The sequence below is a fragment of the Oreochromis niloticus genome, linkage group LG16 (genome assembly GCF_001858045.2).
Source record: "Oreochromis niloticus isolate F11D_XX linkage group LG16, O_niloticus_UMD_NMBU, whole genome shotgun sequence".
Lineage (NCBI taxonomy): Eukaryota > Metazoa > Chordata > Actinopteri > Cichliformes > Cichlidae > Oreochromis > Oreochromis niloticus.
In genome coordinates, this window is record NC_031987.2 from 15,411,430 (window position 1) to 15,435,256 (window position 23,827).

At 37.5% G+C, this 23,827-nt stretch overlaps 1 protein-coding gene across 1 annotated transcript in view; it reads right to left on the reverse strand.

Annotated features, from left to right (window-relative positions):
• Positions 1–23,342, reverse strand: part of kcnh7 (potassium voltage-gated channel subfamily H member 7) — a 40,347-nt gene extending 17,005 nt beyond the window's left edge. The window contains exons 1-6 of the mRNA XM_013272613.3: positions 22,843–23,342; positions 22,278–22,508; positions 11,780–11,935; positions 5,113–5,553; positions 3,891–4,102; positions 217–642 (exon numbers count right to left, since the gene is read on the reverse strand). Coding sequence (XP_013128067.1) covers positions 217–642; positions 3,891–4,102; positions 5,113–5,553; positions 11,780–11,935; positions 22,278–22,508; positions 22,843–22,918 — 1,542 coding nt within the window. The 5' untranslated portion in view covers positions 22,919–23,342. The remainder of the gene's footprint in view (positions 1–216; positions 643–3,890; positions 4,103–5,112; positions 5,554–11,779; positions 11,936–22,277; positions 22,509–22,842) is intronic.
• Positions 23,343–23,827: the final 485 nt, after the last annotated feature.

A 23,827-nucleotide genomic window follows, 5' to 3' on the forward strand; every position in this document is an offset into this window, starting at 1 on the left:
AGAGAAAAAAAGAAGAAAGAAAGAACGAAAGGAAAAAAACATGCAATTTAAAGTAATCTCTTTGGAGCCAAAATATTCAGGCTTTAAGTAGTGGAAGAGGGGCAAGTACAACAGTCCAAGCATCCCTGGGGTGATGTGCAGTAAAGCTCCCTGGGAGAAGAAAACTAGGTGAAAAAAAACTAAATACATGCACAAAATTAACAAAAGATTACATACCTCATCTGATCCTGAGCCAAATATTAGAAGATCAAAGGGAATTGCTGCCACCATGTCTATAAGGAACCATCCTTTAAAGTAATGGATTGCTATCTTGGCTGGGTGGCTGACCACTTCCTCATTTTGGTTTACATAAGTTGTCCTGAAGTTTATGAGGATGTCAATGATGAACATGATGTCCACAATTAAATCCACTACATTGAGAGGGTTGCAGGAGTATCCGCATTCTCGTCTCTTCTGCTCCTCTTGGTCGTTGAGAAGAAAAGCGGCTGAGTACGGAGTGAGGATCGCCGTGTAGATGACCAGCAGCAGGATCAGCCAGTCCCACACGGCTTTAAATGGGCTGTAGTGAAGGATCGTGAATTTGTCAATGCGAGGTGTTTGGAGCTTGTACTCTGGCAGCACATCTGCTCCGAGGGACAGGACCTGCAGGAATGGTGAGAGAGGGTCAGAAGAGCTACAAAAATCACTTGATTACATCGCTGCCAATTTTATTTTGGGTCAACCTCTTAGAATAATTGATAATATTACAAGCTATAAGTTTTAAGCTTATAGTGCTTTTTTGGTATAAAACAATATATTTTTAATCTATAATTTGATTAAAGACAGTTTCCCATTTCATATATCAAATCCACAGGGTCATTTAATCAGCTCGCAGACTTTAAGGAATGAATTGATAACAACTGTGACACCCAATGTGTCCTCTACAGTCAAACCGAGTTAGTCAAAGATAGCCGTTATGACAAGTGGATTGCCTCTGACCTGGCACTATAAATAAATGTTACTACCACTTACTTGTTCTCCATTTGCAGGAGGTACATTGAATTACTCTTGGAAAAAGCACTTGATAGACTGATGAAGAGTAAAGTCTGCATACATTTTAACTGATAGATATGAATTTACTATGCAGTGTGGTACCCAAATATTTGTTTTAATCTCCCCAGATGAATGAGCTCTGGCTAGATGGTAAATTATTCAGTGTGGTCAGGAAAGCAAAGCCGTCCCCTGTTTCTGGCTTCATAATGTACGACAGACTAGGAGAAAGGGCTCTCTTATGGCAGAAAATGGTGTACGATTGAGGATGAGGGCAATGGGTCTTTCTATTCTTTTCAGCACATTCCCTTATCTTCAGCACATGAATTATAGATTTCCCCATGCTAGCAGTCAGGAAGCAGATGCAGCGTTCACATCTCTGCAGTGTCTTCAAACTCCAAACTAAAATCAGCAGGGAGGGAGAACATTTAATCATGATGATGGTTCTTTTTCATTTATAGATGAGAAAGCTGTGGTGAAAGAAGTTTAAATATAAGGTTTCTGAGCTTCTCTTTTCCTTGGTTACTGGGTCCCAAAAGCATTTTATAGTGTCCTACGCAGAGTTCTTAATTTACTGTGCTTCCCGATGAAATATCCCAAAACAAAACACATTTTGTTATTTATCAGAATAACTGCAACATTATCCCTAAAGCATACTTTGTTTGGTAGTGTGCACCTGCATGTGAACAAAAATGTCTAATCAGCCAATCACACAGCAGCAGCTCAGTACATTCAAGCATGTAGACAAGGTCAAGATGCCATGCTGTATTCCAAACAAAGCATGAGAATTGGGAAGAAATGGGATTTAAGTGACTCTAACCGTGGCATGGTTGTTGGAGGCACTAGGACTATTTCAGAATCTGCTTATCTACTGGGATTTTCCCACACAACCATCTCTAGGCTTTACAGAGATGGTTAGTGAAAGAGAATTCCAATCCAGCAGTTGACGTGCAAAGGACAGACTGATAAGCTGACAGGAAGACAGTAAATCAAATAACCACGTGTTTTTACCAAGGTATGTAGAAGAAGAACTTGGTATAAAGAACATAAACCATGGATCCACACTGACTTGTATCACCATTTCAGGCTGGTGGTAATGGTCACATACCAGTTTGGGGTATGACTGACACGTTCTTCAGCCTGCTAGAGTATTGTTGGTAACCCTGTCCATACCTTTATGACTACAGTGTACATATCTTTCAATGGCTGCTTCTAGCCATAAAATACACCATGCCACAACGCTCAGATCCTTTCAAACTGGTTTATTGAACATGAAAAACATGACTAGACTCAAATGTCTTCCACAGTCACCAGATTGCAATCCAAAAGAGCACCTTTGGAATGTGGATTCACATGTGATGCCATCAAGTCAGGATGGACCAAAATCTTTTCTGAAGGCAAAATGAGCGGGGGCCTACTAGTAAGGTTTTCATAAAAAGTGGCCAGTGAGTAAACATTTTAGGTTTTTCCCCTCACTTAATTTTATGAAACATTGTTTTTTTTATTAGTTTAAAAATAAAACCGCAATGAATATTGACACGTCTAGCTAGCCCTAGAACCCCTGTTTGTTCAAGTGTTAAGAACATCCACTTGTGACTTGTAAACATAATGAATTAATAGGTTCTACAGGGAGTCAGTGGAATTTTCTTCTTGTTGTTCTGAAACAGAAACAGATGTTTTTTCTCTGATATTGCCACCAAGTTTGCTTCAAGATGGAAGTGCTTTAGGATCACTCAGGACATGTACTGGTATCCTGGGTGGTTTAGGGCTCATGTGAATATTCAACTTGAATAGTGATATTATAGCAAGAAGGAATGAGTCAAAAGACCTATCAGAATAAATACACTTGTACTACATACTCTTGCAACTGTGTCCATGGCACCCAGAGGTCCACCCCAAAGATGCACACATATGCAGATGTAAGACTTGAAACAAAACACAGAATCGCAAAACTGGAACTTATCACCAGAATAATTGTAAACTAAAACAAAACATACATTTTTGTCTTAGACTTAGGGATTGAGACTCCTCTACCTCCCTTCACTTGAATTTTGACAGCAAGTTATTTGTCAAATTCAGACAAAATAGGCAATACTAATGTTTTATTCTTCAGCTTATTGTACTAGATATTCGATAAAATCATTGAATCATTCCAAATCAATACATAGAGTAAACCTACAAAATTAGCAGCATGTTTGTTTGCATGAAGAAAGTGTGGCTGGGCTGGAAAATAATTCCCAGCCTGAATAACTGTTTCAACTCCTGGCACTACTCCTCTATTTATGTGGATGGGCAGTAGCCATATGTTATCTCTGCAGCATAATAGACTGCCAGCTGTTTGTTAGCGTCTCCAAAAGTAAGGCTTGTATTGTTTTCATCTTTTGAGTCTATCTGTCATCATGGAAAAAATGGGGAAGAGAAAACTACTGCAAAAATGATTTGGGCCACTTTGGTATACACTACTCTGGTTCACTGCCTCTCTGTGTAAAAATTTTGCTATCTCAGTGGAGTTGCAAAAATTTAAATGGTGTTTACTTTTTGGCATTGTGGCTGGTGCGATCTGATTGCAACATGATTTCTTCTTTAATATAATGAGCTGTCAGTGAATCATATCTCATCATCTTCATGGAGGCATCCAATTTCAGAACTACTTTTGAAATGATTAGTGCATTGGCAAGCTTCCCATCCATCCCTCTTGGTAACGTTCTTTGAAATAGAGAACCAAGGATATGTGGAAAAAGGTGGATGGATGGATTTCTAAGAGTTGGACCCAGGTCAGAGAAATGGTAGCTGAGAGATTTTTCAATGTCAAACAAAAAGAGATGCTTTAATGTAAAACAAATTGGAATTTTCAGACTCACCTGTGTGACCTTTTCTGTTACATTGTGAGTTCTTTCTTTAACCTTTGGTGCTATGATGGGTTTCTCAGTTGCTGGTGGAGAATGGGTCTTCTTCTCTGTCCCATCTGAGAAGTTGAGTGCAATCAGGGGGATCTTGTTGATAGTGCTATATTTGTTGATGTTTGAATCAGAGGTAGAGCCAAGAAGGCTGGACTTCACGTGGTTGAAAGGGCCTAGTGTTTAAGAACAAATGGCAGCCACATTAGTAACCTTGGCAAGATGTAGAGGTTAACACAGTATTTGGTGGGTTTTTTTTGTAGTTGAATAAATATTAAGAAATCACCTGCTTCACCCTGATTAAACAAGCAGATTTTTAATCTCCTGTCCATTTTTAGGTATTATGGCAATATAACAATAATACACTGAGCTTGTAAATCTACTTATAGACAGAGAGAACACCAGCCTCACTTACTGTACATGTATAGCACCATTGACTAATGTAATCTTACATCAACTGATAGTGGAGGAACTACTGGGAATTTTTACTATTTTTTCACCCAAGTAAAAAATGTGCTACAACACATCTAACATGCTGTTAGATCTGTGGTTGGCTGTGAATTAAAGCCTACTAGGAATCTGGGGGAAACTGATTTATTCATACACAAGCCTTTAAATTACACATGCCTAAAAAGCAATGTTTTTACCTTCTGTTTTTCTCATAGCTATACATGTGTCAACACACATATCAAGTCTGGGCTGGACAAAGCATATCTCTTTCTAAAATTATTTTCCAGGACAACAGAGAAGTACTGAGTACAGACCAAGTGTGTCTGGCACCAAAAACAATGTTGGTTTATGGCTTTTCATTTTTAAAAAAAAGACTTTTGCCTCACAATTTAAGCCTGATAGCCAACATGGATTTTAACAACAGCTAGTTTGCACAGCTATGTAGGTGCCATATAATATGAACACGGATTGAGACAAATTATTTAAAAGAAATGCTATTATATATGATTTTACAGATGTTAAGATTACATTGTGACAAAATCATGACATTTGTCTCAATCAATAGTTTACAATCATTTCAGTGCAGTAAGCCCATATGACTTATTGATATATTGGTTAGACTTTAAAACAGAGTTAAAACAAAAGCAGCCAATCATAAGGAGTTGGCTGGGCAATATATTAATACGACATAACACAGACAGAAGCTACAAGTTATAGAGCGTAGTGTAGCACATACCTTCATTTGTATGCCGATCCCTGAATAAGTTTTTTGAATTGGAACTATAGCCTTCAATTTCATGAACGGATGAGGCCCTTCTCATGCTGCTGATGCTGCCTCTGGGGAAGGTATTTGACAGGGAGGTAGAGGACTGGTGCGGCTCCGAATGGTACAGTTTCTCCCAGGGGAGTTTAGGGGATGAATGGTCAAGTGGTTCAGGACCGATGCTAGCCTGGGAGGAGTGGTGGCTTGAGCCTATGAGGGCATGTGTGTCATTGGCCTCAATGGGACTGCAAATGCTCTTGGTGGGTGATGGGAAACTCTCCAGGGCCACTGAGTCCTCATCCTCTTTGGGCAAGTCCACCATCACAGCATCTGGGTCCTCTTGCGGAAGAGATTGCTTGTTGGTATTCATCAGGCTCAAAGCAGCCTGGCGGAAACGGAAGAATCTACTCCTCCCTAAAAATAGAAAGGACATGGAGAGAAGACCTCAATGTACAGCACAGTAATATGTATATCTATAAATATATTTAATAGCCCCAAGAGCATGTCTGATATTGTTTTCCATTGTGAGTTTTCTATTGTGTATGTGTCATCATTGACTGATTGCTGTAGTGCTGGTGAAGTTTTTTGTGTTCCTTATATGTTCTAGTCCTTTATGTGTAATGAACCTTTTATTTGGGTTGGTTGGTATATATTTGAACTTTCCAGAATATAATAAAACATTAGCTTTTTGTTCCAAATATCTGTCTTTGTGTCCTGCATTCGTCTCCTAAGTCTCTACTACTGCAGCAGTCTGTTGTTGTTATTTGGTGCATCCTGCATATCTTTGAAGGATTACAGTTGAATACATCTATCTATTGTGCCTAAGGACAATGTTATTTTAATCTAATGGTTTCAGTTGAATTAGGTATAGTGAAACAAAGTAACATTATTCATAGTTTATTCTGTTTAGTTGTATTGTTAATATTCACATAACATGCATTCTATGAAAACTGTCTCCTTGAATGGTTTTTGATATCTTGGTATCTTTCCACTCTAGTCTGTACATACAAATGACAAATTATCTTTATAACATTTATAAATGACTGTAAAAACAAACAAAGAAAACAAAAAAAAGTAAATTTACTATTCTCTGAATTTGATTGTAACTTGAGTCTTTCCTTTGGTGCATAAATGCTAGTATGAAAGAAAATGAATGAATGAATGAATGAATGAATGAATGAATGAATGAATAAAAAACTTAATTCAAGGTTTAAAAAGAGAAACAGTAAAAATAACAATTCTTTGTTTAATCACAGAGTGAATCTCATTACAACAAAATTCAGTAACAGTGAAATTAGGGGGCCGTTTCATAAGCACAAAAATCAAGGACAGCTACACATCAGTCTTGAAGACATGCCTGTACTCATTCAGTAGGCTTCATCAGTTCTATTGATTTAGGCAGTTTCCAAACCTTTTAAGCTGACTGTACTGACTTTACTCACTTTGATGTCACATGACATTAAGTAAGGTCACAGTATTAATAAAGTTATCATAGGGGTCTAGTATAGTGAGCTGTTAAGGAGTGTTATATAGGCTGAAAATGTTTACCACAATGATGTTGCAAATTACAGACAACATATGATGCAGTTCACCTTCCTCACTTTTTATTTTTATGGATGCTCCATGTCCCCAGTCTCGAATTGGACTGCAGATCATTGTTGTTGCGCTAATGTTTGCTTTGGTTATTAGGTTGGAAAAGATCCTACTCACTTCCTTTGACATGCTATCCTTTTATAGACTATCTGTGATGTTACATTAAATTTCTACTCCTCTGGCCTGTGTGCTGCGCTGGATATATTTTTTACTATCATGCTGCTATATTGACAAAAGCTTTTTAAAGCTTTTATGAAAAATGATTAAAGGACTGGGTCCATAAAAAATGTCTTATCACTTATCAGCCAGGCACTATCCACTGCCTTTAAGTGGAAATAATCAAAAACTGGTATGCAAGATCAATCAAAGACATATCCATATGGCATATTTACATGCCTTATTGTTGGATAAATGCATAAAAAGATGTTTTTGTAGGCTGGACTTTTTTTTACATGTCTTGAAATGCTGTATAGTTATTTATCTGACATTAAACTTTTCATTTAGTCCCTAAATACAGTAAACTTGACTTCATAAACTATCACAAATATAATATTAGTACTGTAAACATCACAATTTGGAGATATCAAAAAGGATATCTACAAATTGTGTAAGTCTAGGATATCGTATCATATCAAGTGTATTCAGTATTCATTAATTAGTTGTTGTGAAATCAAAATGATACAATTCTTTTATAGATTTTTATTAGTGCATAAATGCTTCAAACCGGTCCTTTTAACCCATTGGTAGGTAGTTGCTTAGCAGAATGATGACATCATTACAAGATAAGAGACTTCAGGGGCTTAAAGTGTGCCTGCGTGCAAAGTTTGATTGCTTACCTTCTGAATATGTAGGAGGAATTCTTGGACAGACAGTGTATTATATTATTGTGTATCATAGTAAGATGATTTTAAAAATAATATTTTAGCATATTTATGACACAATAATAGTGTGGCTTACAAGGACATGCCTATGTGTATAGTTGAGCTGTATTCATTTGGCAGCATGCACAACATTTCAAGAGATTCTGTCATTTGCTACATTCCTCTCCCTGAATCTGCCATACCTGCTCCAGCTAACCAAGGTTTGATGGCCACAAAAAAGAACACCTTTTTTTCAGAAATTACACAAGTGGTTTCTTCTATTATCAGAAAAGGGTTACAACATTATATATAATGAAAACAGCTACCAATTTAAAACTGTTTTTAAAGGAAAAAATCACAAAAATGTAACCTACTAAAGCAAGTGGTATTAATTTGAAGTAATTGCAAATATAGCCTAGATTTAAATGATAATTACCAAAACTATGATTTATTAAGACACCTTAAATCTATCTATGTGGATTAAAGGTCTTTTACAATAAGAATGACCTTGCCTTGCCTTTCTAGTCTTATGCCTTGTATGCAAGTGTAAACATGCAAAAGGCTCCATCAAAGACTAACGTCCTCAAATAAAAGTCCTTTAGACATAGAGCATGAGATTGACATTTGGATTAAAGCAACATTGGCAGTCATATTAGCAAAGTACTGGACTGTTGTTGGTTGAAAAAAATCTGGCTGAGCCTGGATTTATGTTTGATTTTCCAGGAGTCTACGCTATGTTAGTGAGCTGTGGACAATATTCCAGAGAATAACACTGCAGTTACAAGAGGCCAACATCAGACTCATTCCCAGAGTGCAGATATGAGCGAGCATGAACATTTAGAATTGAGTTAAAAGTTTGTAGATTCAGAGTTTCAGAAAAAAGCTCATAAAGTCTCTATTATCAGAAGTCGTAAACATTACTGTATTCATAGAGTACTATAATAACCGATTTTTTGTTAAGTCGCTGACTGAAAACACATATTTCCATTTTATGCAGCAAGAGTCTGGTTTGCATAACCCAGTGGAAGTGTACCATCTCTGGCTTTAGGCCTTAACAGTTGAATTTAGTGGAGGATACCTTTTAGATAGCAGCTTGAGGCGAGAGGGATTACTCTCTGCCAAGCTCCGTACTGTACTAGTTGACACCTGCTGGCCTATAACCAGCTGTCAGCACCAGATGATAATTAACACCCCTGTATAACGAAAATCACCTTTCAGAGACTGTTATATTAAATCACAGGAATAGGCTTGGTGGAAATTTTCTCCTAGGCTCTTTCTATTTTGAAATCAGTGACGTTATTTCTCAGCCAATGGTACGTGTCTGCCACTGCGCTTTAAATGCCCGATAACCTAAAACTAATTTCATCAGTAAGCGTGCCAGGGCCATTTCTTTTTTTCTATCTGCTATACTTATGACCTAAATCTTATTAAATACATATTCATTTAGAGAAATAATACTTTTAGCAATATCTGCACATAATACATTCCAATAGCCAGCAGATTCGGTTCAAAATGATTAGCATCAGTTTTTAAAACTCATTTCAACCAAGCAACTAGAATAAAATTACACTTTAATGCACTGCCATTACTTAAGAGCTGCTCAAAGAAAAAAATAAATAATACTACGGTCATATATAAAGTGAAAGTGTGCATGAAGTCAAGAGTCATTGTCTCTGACTCTCCAAATCTTATGTCACATCATATGTTTATCTGTCTAATTTACCCACGGGTTTCCTCTGCTGAAGCACAGTCACAAGCAATCAAGTCTGACTAACAATGCTGGCAACAAACAAAAGAGATATACACACATGCACATGCACACACGCACTTAAATACACACAGCACAACACAAGATGAATGTCAGTGCTCTGGAGGAATACATCCTGAACGAATAGCCTAACTCCGGTCAAGAGAAAAGACGCTGAGTGCTTCCAAACAGAGAGGAGCAGGAAGGTTTCACTGACATTAACACCTCTAGAAATACACCAAAAAAAAGAGAGGTGTGCTATATGCTGCTCTCCCCCAGGGCGTAAAACGGATATATTTAAACATTTTTAACAAGATTACGTTATGTAAGCCGACCATTTCCTCCTTGCATGCAGATGGTATATTTAATTGCTGTTTGTGTAAACTATATTACACTGGCAAACTAAATAATGCACCATTTTTAGAACAATAAAAGCCAGCAATATGTTTAGAAGTTACACAGTGCATGAAAAGGAACACAGTACTAAATTAGAGCCTACCAAATGTGGAGGGATATTTCAGTTTTAGCCATCTGCTCTGGTATTGACATACTTTAAAGAAGCGAGGAAGGTTTTGTTTTGTGAATGGTGTTATTACATGATAAATGCAATGCATAAATGAATAGTCATGCATATTTATGAAAAAAAAAATCAAGTCTTCTTTTGTTAACTGAGTTTGGGTTCTGATTTTTTAAAATGATATTCTAGTGGTTGAAGCTTGCTTTGTTTGCTTGCTGAATTCTTCTTTTAGTTCACTTATATTTCTTGTCAGTTATGAGTTTAATTTCTTCATTCTCCACCTGCCTCCCGTCTCCTCTCAGCATTTAGCCTGTGTATATTCAGACTTCTCTTTCCTTTGTCCTTTGTCAAACCATCTGTTTTCTCCCCCTAATGCAGTTCTTTGTCTTGCTTCAGTGTTTTCCTGGATTACTCCCCATGCCGAGTTTTTGGATTTTTGTTTTGAGTTATCCTTCTGGACTTCAATGATCGAACTTTGCTGTCAGCCAAATAAAAAAAGGGTTCCTTATTATTGTATCTGCCTGCCTCTCCACATCGCCGACTGATAGACAGAAAAAAATTAAGATGGAATTTCTAGTATTAAAAAAAATCGTGACAGCAAAGACATAAAAAGAAATAGAACTTAGACACACTGATCTGCTTGCTGCTGTTATATTTATTAAACTCTTTTTCTCTTTTGACCTTGTAGTATATGAGCACAATCCCTGCATTGCCATATACACACGAAATATCTCAATCGTCATCACATGCAGTCAGACGACTAATGAGATTAATCTGACTGATTAACACCTTGCATGTATGTCTGTCAGTAGTCAACCAATAGCATTAGCAGGATCACCTGTGACAGTACTAACCTCAAGTGACATCCAAATGAATTCCAAACTCCTCAAGTTCAAAATACAAAACAGACTGTAAATGAAAACCTTTCAAAACATCAAAATATTGTATCATTCATATACCATATCTGCCATATAGGAATCAGAATGTATTAAATTACCCAACGGGTAACATAAGTCAATGAATGGAATAAATGTAATAACAAGTATCTAGTAATTTTCATTTTCCTAGTAAATGTTTACTTAGTATAATGTAAAAAATTTCTATTTGTGATTTGTGAATACTCTTAATAGACTGACTTTTATTTATACAAGTCTGTGTGTCTGTGTGTGTGTGTGTGTGTGTGTGTGTGTACAAAGAGCACAGAATTATTCTAAGAACTCAGAGCTGAAGTTCCCCTTTTCTAAATCTGTATGATCTAGAACAGAAAGAGGAAGCTGTAAGTTGTTTATCACAGAAGAGTTCATGTCAAAAGTTATTAGGTGAAAAGTCACATAGACATGTGGATTGCTTAGTGATCAATAAAAGAATACATTTCATGTATCTGATCACATATATACAATTTTCTCCTGACATGGACTATGGCTGATAATATGATGTTTTGATGAAGCACACAGTTTGTATTAAGAGCCTACTGTTGTTTTACTGCGAACTTCAGCAGTTTTGAACTTACCTGGATGTCACTTCAAACACTCAACATTACTGACACACATACACAAGGTGTTCATTTTTCAGATTAATCACACAGTTCTCTGATTGGATGTTGGAATGACTAAGGAATTTCCCACGTGTGCATGCTTGTTTAGTCCATATGTTGCTCGTATACCTGATGAAGGTCAGATGGACTGAAATAAATATACCAGAAGAAAGTGAGAAAACATGCAGGAGTTCTTGAAGGTTTTTTTTGTTTTAAATGTTTATCCTGCAATGCACCAGTTACTCACTCAGGTATGCAGAAATGTTGTCACAGATGTTTGTATGGCAGCAAAGTTAAACAGCTCCACAGTATTTGTTAGATACTGGTATCATTAGGGAGGTATGTCATGCTATATCACTAATTATTCCAGTAGTATTTAACATACTTACTTTGATCAGACTTTGTAGGGGATGTGGGGCTTATCTTCTCTGTGGAGTTGTCACTTCCCTCATCCACAACATACTCAAAATTTAAGATAAACATCATCACCACGCCCTCTTCATTCTTCACTGGGATTATATGAGTGTTACACTGAAAGTCAGACCCTGAAAGAGAAACAAAGAATCAGTGTCAGAGAGTTGAACATACAATGTGCTAGTTAAATGTCCTTGTGAGAGAGGTTTACCAACATGTAGTATCACAATCAGATGGGCCAGTGTAAAGGCTATTACTTATTTCCATTTAAAAGAACTGTAAAAATGACTTATGACACCTCTGGAAAAAAAGAGAAGATGTTAATATTAAAGGTCAATGGCTGCATGCCAGAATAGATGAAATAGATGAGATAAAATAAAAACATCCAGAGGTTAGACTGGTTCATGTCTGTCTGTTGTTGTTCTTATGCATATATTACATGCGTATTTTAATGAGAAATATATTACATAAAATAATAAGTTTCAATACGATGGCTGAGACAGCACGATTTAGTGTAACAGATCAAACAAGCAAGACAGATTACAGCCAATTTAAGAAACTGCAGTGTGCACATAGAAATAATCACTAAAAATATCCGTTGTGTGAGGCAGCGGAGCAGAAACCCAGCGAGATCACAATTTCTCAACTGCACTGGTTAAAGCTGCGTTAGCAAAATCTACTCTTGCCTGTGGGCATAAGTGCTCACCAATAAAACTCTCTACCCACTGGACTTGAAGCAATAACACAACAGCTACTTAGAGTTGGGGGACATATAGTATCAGTGGCCTTTTCTGGTATGAGCAAAACCTTTCGTGACAATGTTTGCTCTGAAACTACTCCAGTTATTATTACATTATAAAAAATAGTAAAAAAAAAAGCCCCATTTGCACGTTTTTCAAAAAAAAAAAAAATTAATACGTGTAGATATATTTATCATTTTGAACTGAGCAATAAAATCAAATTGTTTCATAGTGAAATTGCACCTTTGTCTCTCTGTGTGGATCTGTCCGTCATTTTGTCTGTCTGGTTGTGTTGTGCTCATACTCACAGAGGACACATATTACCAGTGTTCGCTGCAATTTCCTCAGGGCTCACAGACACCCTGCCAGCAGCATTCATTAGCAGTAGACTTGCTGTCTGACTAAATATAACAAGCTTGGTCTGTCTCTACATGCCACAGTTCTCTTGGACAGATTTCAGCATCAGAAATCCCAGAAGTGATGATAATGTAATCTAAATGAAATGGAAAACATTGAAAATGCACCAGTTGGTGTTAGAGAATAGTGGAATTCAGTGTTTCACAGGTACTGAGCGAATTAATGGAGTAAACAGAACAAAACACAGTTACATATGTGATGTGTTACTAAGAGCAGAAGGTGTGCTGTGTGCAATCTCATCTCGTGTAAAGGCTTCATGGTCATGTTACGTTATAAAGTCGAAAGTGGCGCTTAGAGAGCAGGGCAACCTCGAGTCCTTGCCCAATTTAAATCCCCTGTTCATAAAAAGCACTTTTCCTGCATTTCCCAGAAATCCTTCACCTAATTCTGCGTTGTCCTTTCTGTAAAAGGGAGCACTTTGGTATTCACTTTGATCTCTTTGATTTAACACTGTTCATTTTTTTTCAGAGAGGGAAAGTAAGTGGATGAGAGTTATTCAGAACTGATTGTCTGATAAACAGAATAAGTGTAAAAATTGTGAGCTTACAGCATACAAAAACAGCGCAACAAAGTTCACCAGTAAGAAGAAAGGTGGGAAAACTGTAATCACAGTTCTGATGTGTGTTATGGACATAATAAAACAGTTTTTGTTAAGACTCACTTTTAATTATACACGGATCAAGAACTTAGAGCAGTTTGTCAACTAAAAAGATCCACACTGGTACAGAGCAGGTGAGTATAAGATAAAGAATATGTAAGGTAGAGTGTAGACTGTTAGTTGTAGTTGTTTCAAGATATATCCTAGACAAAGAACAAGACATGACGTAAGATATCATTTATTAAGCCTGAGTAGAGACAAAGGCTTAAGTGGTTTATTAGCATGAAGAAATGAAAAAATATGGCCAAGACTTTTCATTTCTTTTTCATTTCTCTTCCTTACTTGAACAGATGTGGATACCATCCTCGCTTTATTGCTCAGCCGTGAATACACTTCTTTAAATTTTACTTTAAATTTTCATTTAATTTGACAGCTCTAGGAGAGATTAACAGGAAAGAAGACTGAGGAAAGAGAGAAGAGGAATGAAATGGTCAGTTTTCACCCATGTGTGATAGCACTGAACTATTTAGCCATCAGGTCACCCAGTTAACTTAATCTCTGTCTGTCTGTGTGATTATGTGTTTTTTGTCTGCAAACTCTTCCTAGATCACCAAATAAACAAAACTGGCATAAAGGATACATCCAAGGGTTTTTATCTATATCAAACATTATGGCATCATCATATTGCCTAGCAACCACTCACCGACAACCCAAAATGACCCATTTTAAGCATTTGTGCACTTGCAATACCTTGTTTCATTATTTTACAACAATAATATCTCAATATATCCACAAAAGCTGAATTATACATGTCAAGCAAAAACCTCGTAATGGGTTAAGGGAAGATGCTGCCAGTAACTATGTGAAATTGATATACAGTGCTGCAATGAAAACTTCCTTGCAATTACTTTGGTCACTATAGCAGATTGGCACAGTTAGCGATAGTTTGAATGGAAGACTACCCCCTTGGTAAGTACTTGGCCAATGTTTGCAGAAAAAGCAACAAGACAACTACAATTGGTAATTGTTAATCTGCTAGTGTACAAAGCAATTACAATGAATGTTTTTGGTGTAGCCACCTACTTTATTTCACCTAGCAACAGATAGTACTCTCTGCCAACCATTTGCAAACACTGAATACACCCGAGCTTCCCAGGGGTTTGCCCATTGGTGTCTAGGCCTGTGTGACTGAGGCTGAAAATGACCAATTTTTGGCATATGAACATTAACTTTCTTTCTTTCTTTTTCTTTCTTTCTTTCTTTCTTTCTTTCTTTCTTTCTTTCTTTCTTTCTTTCTTTTAAAATTGTCTTATTGTGATAAGCATATCAGTTTGCCAACAGCATGATCAAGGAAAACTACTAGCAAGCACTGGTATAAATAAATAAATAAACAAATACCATATGGCGTGCATGGTTAAAAACATATTGTGTTCATTCTGTTAGGCAAATTTGTATTTACATTATAGCTAATTAACAGAAGTGTGATGTAACTGCATAACTAACCAGCAAAAAAAAAATTTAAATGCTAAGCTTAAATGAAATGCTGTAAAATCTGAATAATAGGAATAACTAACTATTTATATTAGTAGTAGTTACAACTAATAGCTGATAATGGAAACAGTGGTGTAGTCCGTTTTTCAGAGAAGGCTCCGTGATCAGCCAGGATGAAACTGTAAATTCAGCAGAAAATATTTCTGGGCCGGGCTTTACCTGACCAGATGGGAAACAATAGTCATGTTTAAAGGCTAAGCCATGGGGGTCCCTTCTCATCTGGTCTCCTGCTGAATGTCACCTTTACAAAAAGGGATGAAAGCAAAGCTTCTTCTAACTCTTGAGTTGAATCAGCACGGACAGTGTGTTACTAAGTTTAATCTCATAATACGCTCTTATTCATATTTTCATTCTAATTGTTTTGGAACCAAACAAAGGACACAGTGCTTCTTCCTGTTAAACAACAAGCGTATTCAGTCAGAAGAACAGGGAGTTCTTGTTTCTCTGACCAAAAAACCCCCGATGGCAGTGTGCCATGTGATCAGTTGAGTTATTTGTTACCAGAAGAAACAAAAGTGTTATTCACAGTTTAAGTAGTCTACTGAAGGTATTTTAGTAAACATTATTGCAGGGACACAAAACTGAATTAACTGATATTAAAATTGTTAAACAAAATTACTTATAAGTTAATTGAACTAAGTGTTACTGTTAAATCATAAATCAATTCAGCAGTTTATCACCAAATTAATATTCTATAATATCCGACATGTAAATTAAGTAATGACGGAGACAATAGCGGACCTCAATCAAATCTTATTATCTGACGGTGCGTGCTTGTTATTTAAATGTTACAGTAAATGCAAGCGATAAAATATGTGAATAAAAATGAAATTCAGATGAAAAGATCCCATTATATGTGACACCACCCCCTGCTGGGTAACAAATTGCCTTGGCAGACATCACTTCACAGCTGAAGTATCATTAGAATAAAACTGCCAGACAGTTTTTATGAAGCTATGGTATTTTTCAAACCCATCAAGAAAGGTTTTCAGATTTCTAATTTAACCTATTTACAAGCATTTATGTTTGGATCATAGAATTAGGAGAGAGAGTGAAAGGACATAACAGACACCAGTATTAATATATTACAGTAGAGTAAGAAGCTCAGTGACATTAAAAACAAGGTGTACTGAGTATCAAAGGTGTGCGAGCCCCATCAAGTGTTACCGATGTATATGTTTTTATACTTTTTTTGTCCATTATCGTATCTTGGATTAGCATTTTTGCCTTTAGATGCAGTCAGGCGACACTTAAAAATAAGCAGATGCAGCTTTTATCAATCAAATTAAGAATGCATATAGTACACAAAGTATACTTTGCATAAACAAATGCTACAAGTCAGAAACAAAACTGAGGTTTTACACAAAATGAAATTCTTGAAGCAAATAGTTCAGAGCAAAGACTTTTGCTTTAATAAATAAATAATAAAGTGACTGCTTTGTAAAAGCTATAGCCCTTCTGAAAAAAAAAAATCAATTCTTTCAAGCAGATTCTGTTAAACTCTATTAGGAGAATCAATAAAATATCATCTTTTTGTTTGTTTACTGATGTTTTATGCAATTAAGGCCTGAGCTTTTACAGGTCCACTCAAGGACAGCCAGAGACTTTTCAAACCCATTGCACAGTTAATGTGTTTTTATGTTTTGTTCACTGTGGTCCTGAATCTGAATCCTCACCTCAATCTTGCTCCCAGTTTCAACTCCAAGGCCGTTTTTGTTCCAGCCACTCTGAATTTTAGCTGTGTTCACTCTTCTCTCAACCCAGGCTCCATGTCCCTGACCCTGCACCTCTAAAGAATGCTGCCACCACCATGCTTGGCTGTGGGAATAGTATTAGCCACATGAAAGAAATCTCTAGTTTTCACCAGACAAAGTGCTTGCAGTTCTAAATAATTCTGTTTTTAGACTTATCAGCTCAGAGAGTCTTATTCCATCCATAGTTCTTTAAAAGCAATTTTTTGTAAAAGCCAAGAAGCCTGTCATAGATTTTACTTCTGTCTATCTCTATGTCCTGATTTATGGACTGCTGCGAAAAGGGTTGTGCTGTTAGCAGGTTTTGTTCTCTCTGCAAAGAGCTTCTGAAGCTTTCTTCAAAATACTGGTGGTACAAGTCCAATTTGCTTGATTACTCAATTTGGCCAAATGACCAGCACTATGAAAGGCCCTTTCAGTTTCACATTTAATTCATTTCACAATTATTTTGTGCCTCGGAACACTCAAAGCTTTAGAAATTATGAAGGATGTGAACAAGTAAGGGTGTGTACCCTTAATGACCCGTGGTAACCATGGCAACTGGTTAGCGCTGGGACAAGGAAAGCCAATATGTGTGTGTGTGTGTTGTGTGTGTTTGTGCGGCCAAGAGTAGATGCACCCTCATGCTCAGCAGACCTCCTGAATAAAGTCGTGGTTAAGCCACAGAGCACATGGCTCTCCTCATTTGACATAAATTATTTTAAGCCCCTGCCCTGATGTATGCCTCACCAAATGTTATCATGGCAGTGTGCAGACTGTCTCATGACTTGTTTTTTTCCACTAGGTATGTGTAAATGATAATTAAGGTGAATTGAATGCATATGACTGTAAGTTGTCCTGCAGCAAAGGGTCTAAACACACTGATAAAAACATCCACTTTGACATTACTGAGCCCAGACAGGTGGGGAAGAATGCCAACTAGAGTCAATTAATGAAACTAGTGTATGCAGCCACCCACAGTATATCTACTGATATCAGTATTACATGACTAGAATGTCACTGTAACTCTAAAATACATTACACATTTAGCTCAGTATCGAAAGAATAAACAAGAAAGCTCCACATGTTTAAGCGTGCCATCTGCGTCCCTGGAAATTGTTAATGTCTGTAGAACTTGGAGTACTCTAGGTGTTAAAATTACGAATGTGTCATGCTGCTCAAAAACTGTGGAAATACTTGAATAATTTTAACTTTTTTGGTTAATTTTTAATCCAGTCCTCCAAGGGATGACTGTCTTTTTGTTCTTAACATATTACACAATGTAAGTCAGTAAAGACTTTTAGTGTTGATGGAATAATAAGGGTATTTTATTACTTCCACATATATTTAGTCCATTTTCATGCAGTTGTTTTAAGTCACAGTCCTTTTAAGCGTTTAATGCTTTTGGACCTTTATAATCTTCACCTCAGCACAACCCATTATCCAAACATGGGCATAGCATCTCAACATATTTAACATCTTTGACAAGCACACTTTTTTTTTTATTGTGAAAGGGTGAATGTGCATTCATTTTGAGATCTTTATGTAAACTCCTTTCCCTGTGAGCCAAGAGATGCTATTTACACCTGTTTGAAAGACTGGACACTGTATTAAGACTAGCTCCCTATACATGATGGAAATTTCATTACTGTAGATTCTGTTTCCATCATCAATTATTAAAACATTGCTGCTTAATCAAGTGATCCTTTCAACACAATTGGAATGATGAGCAACAAAGAAAAAAAAAGCTGTGGTGCAACTTTAAGATGTCTTAAAGATGCATAAATGCACACAGCTTTGTTCATATTTGTACACAGTAGTGTTTCTTAAGGCTTCAGATTCTCCTATGTAAGCTTATCTGCTTTGGGAAGAAGCATGAGTAACATTGTTGAATGCAGATTTTTCTGTTTGTATCCTTCCAACCATGTGCTACACAACTGTACTGTAGCTTTTAAACACAGCCCCACAACTACTAGTGAGTCTTGTATAATGAAATCTGACATGTTCCTCTTTTAGGGCTATTCTGCTTAAGCCAATATACAACATTACTGGGGCATAGCCCATCAGGACTGGTGTATGTAGAGAGAGGCCATGCAAGCTAGCCCTTTGTTTAGAGTCCTTAGACCCTGTGGCAATATCTCGCCTCAACGAGAGTGCTGTAAGCTACACAGACTGGCCTAATTTCATCTTCAATCAGTGTCTTCAGAGCCATCAGGGATAACTAGCAGCTCCAGCACACGCAGCATTGCATTTATGTTTATTAGATGCTAGATTTTGCTTCGTGATCTTTTAATTATGTTTCATTTGGTACAGATGTTGGCAGGTTAAATGAACTGAAGGGTATATAATGTAAGTTAACATACGGTAGCTAATTAGGAGAAAAATACAGATGGTATAGAGAGGAACATTGGATTTCCAACTCCACTACACAAATCTCATGACATTAAAAATAGTCCATGATTTAATACTGCTATCTAATGCAAATATTGTTAGGGTTATGTTACTATCAATTTCCAGTTATTAATTAAGCTTATCTCGATTTGTTGAGTTTTAAAGGAGCTCGTGCTACAGCATGTTTTAACAAACATTTCACCGGACTTGAAATCATCTGCTTGCACGGGCTGATTTTCCTCTAAGAAATATAACCAGATGCAGAAAACCTTATCCGCTTCACCTCATACTACGAGACACCAAAGAAGGCTCAGCATGATGAAAAATGGATGTGCTATTTTAGAGAGTAGTCATCCAAGTGTCCCGCAACACACCTTATGTACTGTAGGCACTCCCTGTCCCCCTGTCCCCTCACTCCCCTGCCACTAAACCCTCAGCAGGGGTACATGGCCCTGCAGTCCCCTTGGTGGAGTGCCACCTATGAAACTCTGCACCCAAGCATACCACATGTCCCACATCATTCAGCATGGTTAGCTAAGCTGCTGCTGTTATGTCGCCATTATCCATTTAACTTCTCTCCGCTCCATGGTGTCAGCTTCCTTTTGTTAATACTCATTCAGGTACAAAGTATTATTACACCCTGTGGAATAGGATAGCTCTACAAAGCCATCAGGGGAAAGCATTTATCTCATTGATTATGTATCATAGCTGGTGGAACACGGCATATGTGGTATCTCTTCTGACAGCACGTCATGCTTCTTCACATAGAGGGAAGCACAAAAATTAGAAGCAAATGGTCTGGTGCAAAAGGCCTTTGCTGTGCTCCCATGGTTGCTATTGTTCCCCTACTTTTAATTTCTAAGCATTCACATAAGCTGCTTAACTTTCTGCTTTTTAAGTGAAAAGAGAAATAAAGCTTTGTTGCTCCTGATGTCGCACAGCTTCCTCAAATCCAAACCTTACTTTCTTACCGCAGTTATTGGTGGAAGGGAAAAACAAACTACACCTGTCTCACTTCAGTTTCTTCAACCTCTGGCATTTTAGGCACACATCAAAAATCAACCAATACTTGGAGGAAAATATGCATGAAAAAGGGGAGAAACAGAACACTGGTAACCTGCCTATGCTAAGGCTGGTTTATTTCGTGATTTGTGATGTACAGTGTGTGCTCGGGCATTAATACAAAGGATTAACTGATTTGCATTAGGACTGATAACTTCAAATACAGTTTGGAGACATGGAACGCAACCACTTTCTGCCCATCAACTTCAATTTGTCAGCTGTCTTGAATCAATAGGGCTACTTCTCTCAAGGATGGCATGAATCTTTTATTCCCTTAAAGCAGTAGCAGCATGCGAATCGTGTCCTCCAAACCCGTGTAATGCATCTACTCTGAAAGCTGCTCATTCCCAGTCACTGCACTGTCAGCCCTGACATCTTTATTCATGAGCACACATGCTAACTATAAATTCCTCTGAGGAGTATTAAGAGTTATGTTTTGGATCCGTAATGCACACTAGGGAGGATTGTGATAGGACTGGGACTAACGATTACGTTGGAAGGTTTTGAGACTCTCATCCACAATGCTTTAAGCATTCCATGCACACTACTTTCAGAACAAAGTGTAGAACATGCATGCAATATGGGAAGATGGGAACCTAAATGAAGTTTCTTTAAAATCCTATTTTCCATACACCAAGCCCTTCAAATCAGACCCCAGAGTTTGATGTGAAATTGTCTTGCAGGTTTCTGCAACAATCTATTTAACAGTGCAGCAGCTGGATCATGATTAGCAAAAAAAACAAAAAAAAACATGCCTGATGGTTGCTGATGGAAGATTAAGCATGTATCCATGGCACAGAATCTAATTAAACTCATGATTAAAAATTAGGCTCCTTAGGATTAAATAAAATATTACCACTTTTTTTTCTATTTTAGAATCCACATATATAAAACTGCTGTTTGCGCATGATTTAAAGTGATCAAATGCTAAAGAATATTAGTGCAAAGCAACAACGTCTCACCAGAAGAGGTCTCACATGGCACAAACACAGGTGCTAAATGAAAACAATAAAGCATGATCAAAATGTGCAGCTCCACAAGAGTAGTACCTTTGGGATTAACTGTGTACAGCTATGTCACGCTGACCATAAAAAAAAGCCTCATGTGAGAGCATGGCAGGAGGTGGTCAATCTGCGGATTTATGCCACTGAGTGGTAACATCGTATTAAATCTCTCTTGACTCAGGATTGCTGTCTCTCAGTACACCATTCATACCAGGACTGGCCAAAAATGAATGACAAAAGTCTACCGCTTAAGGGAGAGCATTTTCACTGCAAGCAAATCTGTACAGCAATTTTATAGGTCAATGGACTGATCCACTGTCTACTGAAACAACTGAAAACCTTTGGTACAAACCACCGCATCAATAAATGCACCATTCAAACACACAATCAGTGTATTTTACTATATTTGAAATTTGTACAGTAGACAAAGAATTTACTGCAAGGTAAGGTTCAAAAGACAAACATAAAAACGTTACAGCTGCTGATGTCAAAGAGCTGTATCCTATAAATTCACTTCTGTAGTTTATGTTCTTCTCACGTGGAGCTGCTGTGTGTAGTGCATTATCTGAGATGTAAGACTAACAATATTACAGGAACACTGTTTTTATTTGAAAAAAAACAATAAACACAATCCAATAAGATTAAAAAACAATATTCCTGTTGTATTATATGATCAGAATATTTTTTGTTTCTCATAAGAACACGTTTCATAAATCTCTAATAACCATCATCTAGTTATTTTTTGCAGAACACATGAAATAACACCAGCATAAACTTACAGCAAGATCTTATTTTAGACTAGACTAGCATTGCTGTTTCCCTCTGTCTGAGGTACTGTGGACGTACACCTCTGGTTCGTTGGTGACCAACTGACTGACACAACATGAAATGAGGAGCTGCTGTAGGTGCTCTCCAGACACCTCTCAGCTTACGGGCATGCTGTGCCAGCCCCCTTCTGATTTACCAGATCAGTTACTTACCATCCTTGCGGTAGTAGGTGATCTCCACCTTGCGCTCCTCGGACCCAAACACAGCCTGTGTCACCTGGTTGATGGCCTCTTTGTCAGTGAGGTCACCATGGAGGAAGTCACACGTGCATGGCTTCTGCATGATGTCTGGTCTTGAGAAGCCTGTCATCTCACAGAAGCCATCATTGCAGTAGATGATTGCACAGTTCTCCACCCTGGCGTTAGCTATCACAAATTTCCGGTCTGTATGAAAGTGGGGAACAAAATATATATGATCTGAAGTGATCTCAGTGTAAACCATGGCTCACATATAATACCAATCAGCAATCAGGTGAAGTGCATGGCAACTACTAAACAAACCGAGTCTATGCAATAATAATAACAATAATAACAATAATAAAACAAGAATCTAACATTTCAGTTTTATCGTTTTCTTTAAGAAATATCTTAACATAAAGTTACACACACGCACACACACAGACACACACGTACATACATATCTTATCCTGTCAATAACGTTTACTTTGTGCTATTTCGTTATCTGGTAGCAGAATTTGTACATCAACAAAATACTTACTCTGTCCCTCGAATTTCCGAATTATTATTCCAAGGAATGTGTTCTGTGGTGCAACGTGACCTCTTCTTATAGGCATATTTAGACAAAGAATATCCCGCGATCTTCAGTAAAAAGCGCCTCCACAGTAAATCCCCAAGTTGCAAAGGTTGGCTGTTTGTGGGGTTTCTCTTACCAAATTCGCTACACGCAAACACTCTTTCCACTTTAAATTACCTTTCTACTTTACCGTAGAGTTATTTATCCCGCTTGTATAACTGAGCATCTAAATGGCTCCTCTCCGAAACGCGCGGAATCGGGGAGGATTGCTTGAGTTAGGTTTAGTTCGCAAAGCATTTCGCGTTGAGGTTGGGTGCGATCCTGACGTCCTCTGTCGCGGTGTGTTGGGCGCACACAGCGGACAGTGGTTAATATGCCAAGGGGAATGACGTTGCTCTCAGGGGGCTTAGCCCGCGTATGATAAGTCCCAGCCTTGCGGAGCAACAATGAGCATTGCCGGAATACACTACAGTATGTGCTTACAAAATACTGCCTTGTGTGTGTGTGTGTGTGTGTGTGTGTGCGCGTCGGGGGGGGGGGGGGGAGGTCCACGTAATGACAGGAGACTTTTTTAGTGGAGGGTGATAGTTTACAGCAGTTTGATAGAAATTGAAACGCACACATATTAACACTGGCAACTATTCCCATACTGTTTTGAACTATTGAATAACCGTTTATACATGTTTGATACTCTATACTGCTGTAATGTTTGCTGTTCAACATCTACTTAACGCTTTTTTCCACTTCACCGATTTGATTATGTAAGCTAAGTCAGCGACCGCTGATTAATGAATTAATGTTCTTTAGCATTTGCAAACATTTCTAAAAGAGTGCAGCCGCTTGGGAAATATGCTTATGTGCTTTCTTGAGCAGCCTACTAATTAACATATATCATTACTTTTTATAACACATGCGACATTTTAACCCGAGGCTATCTACTGTACTGTCT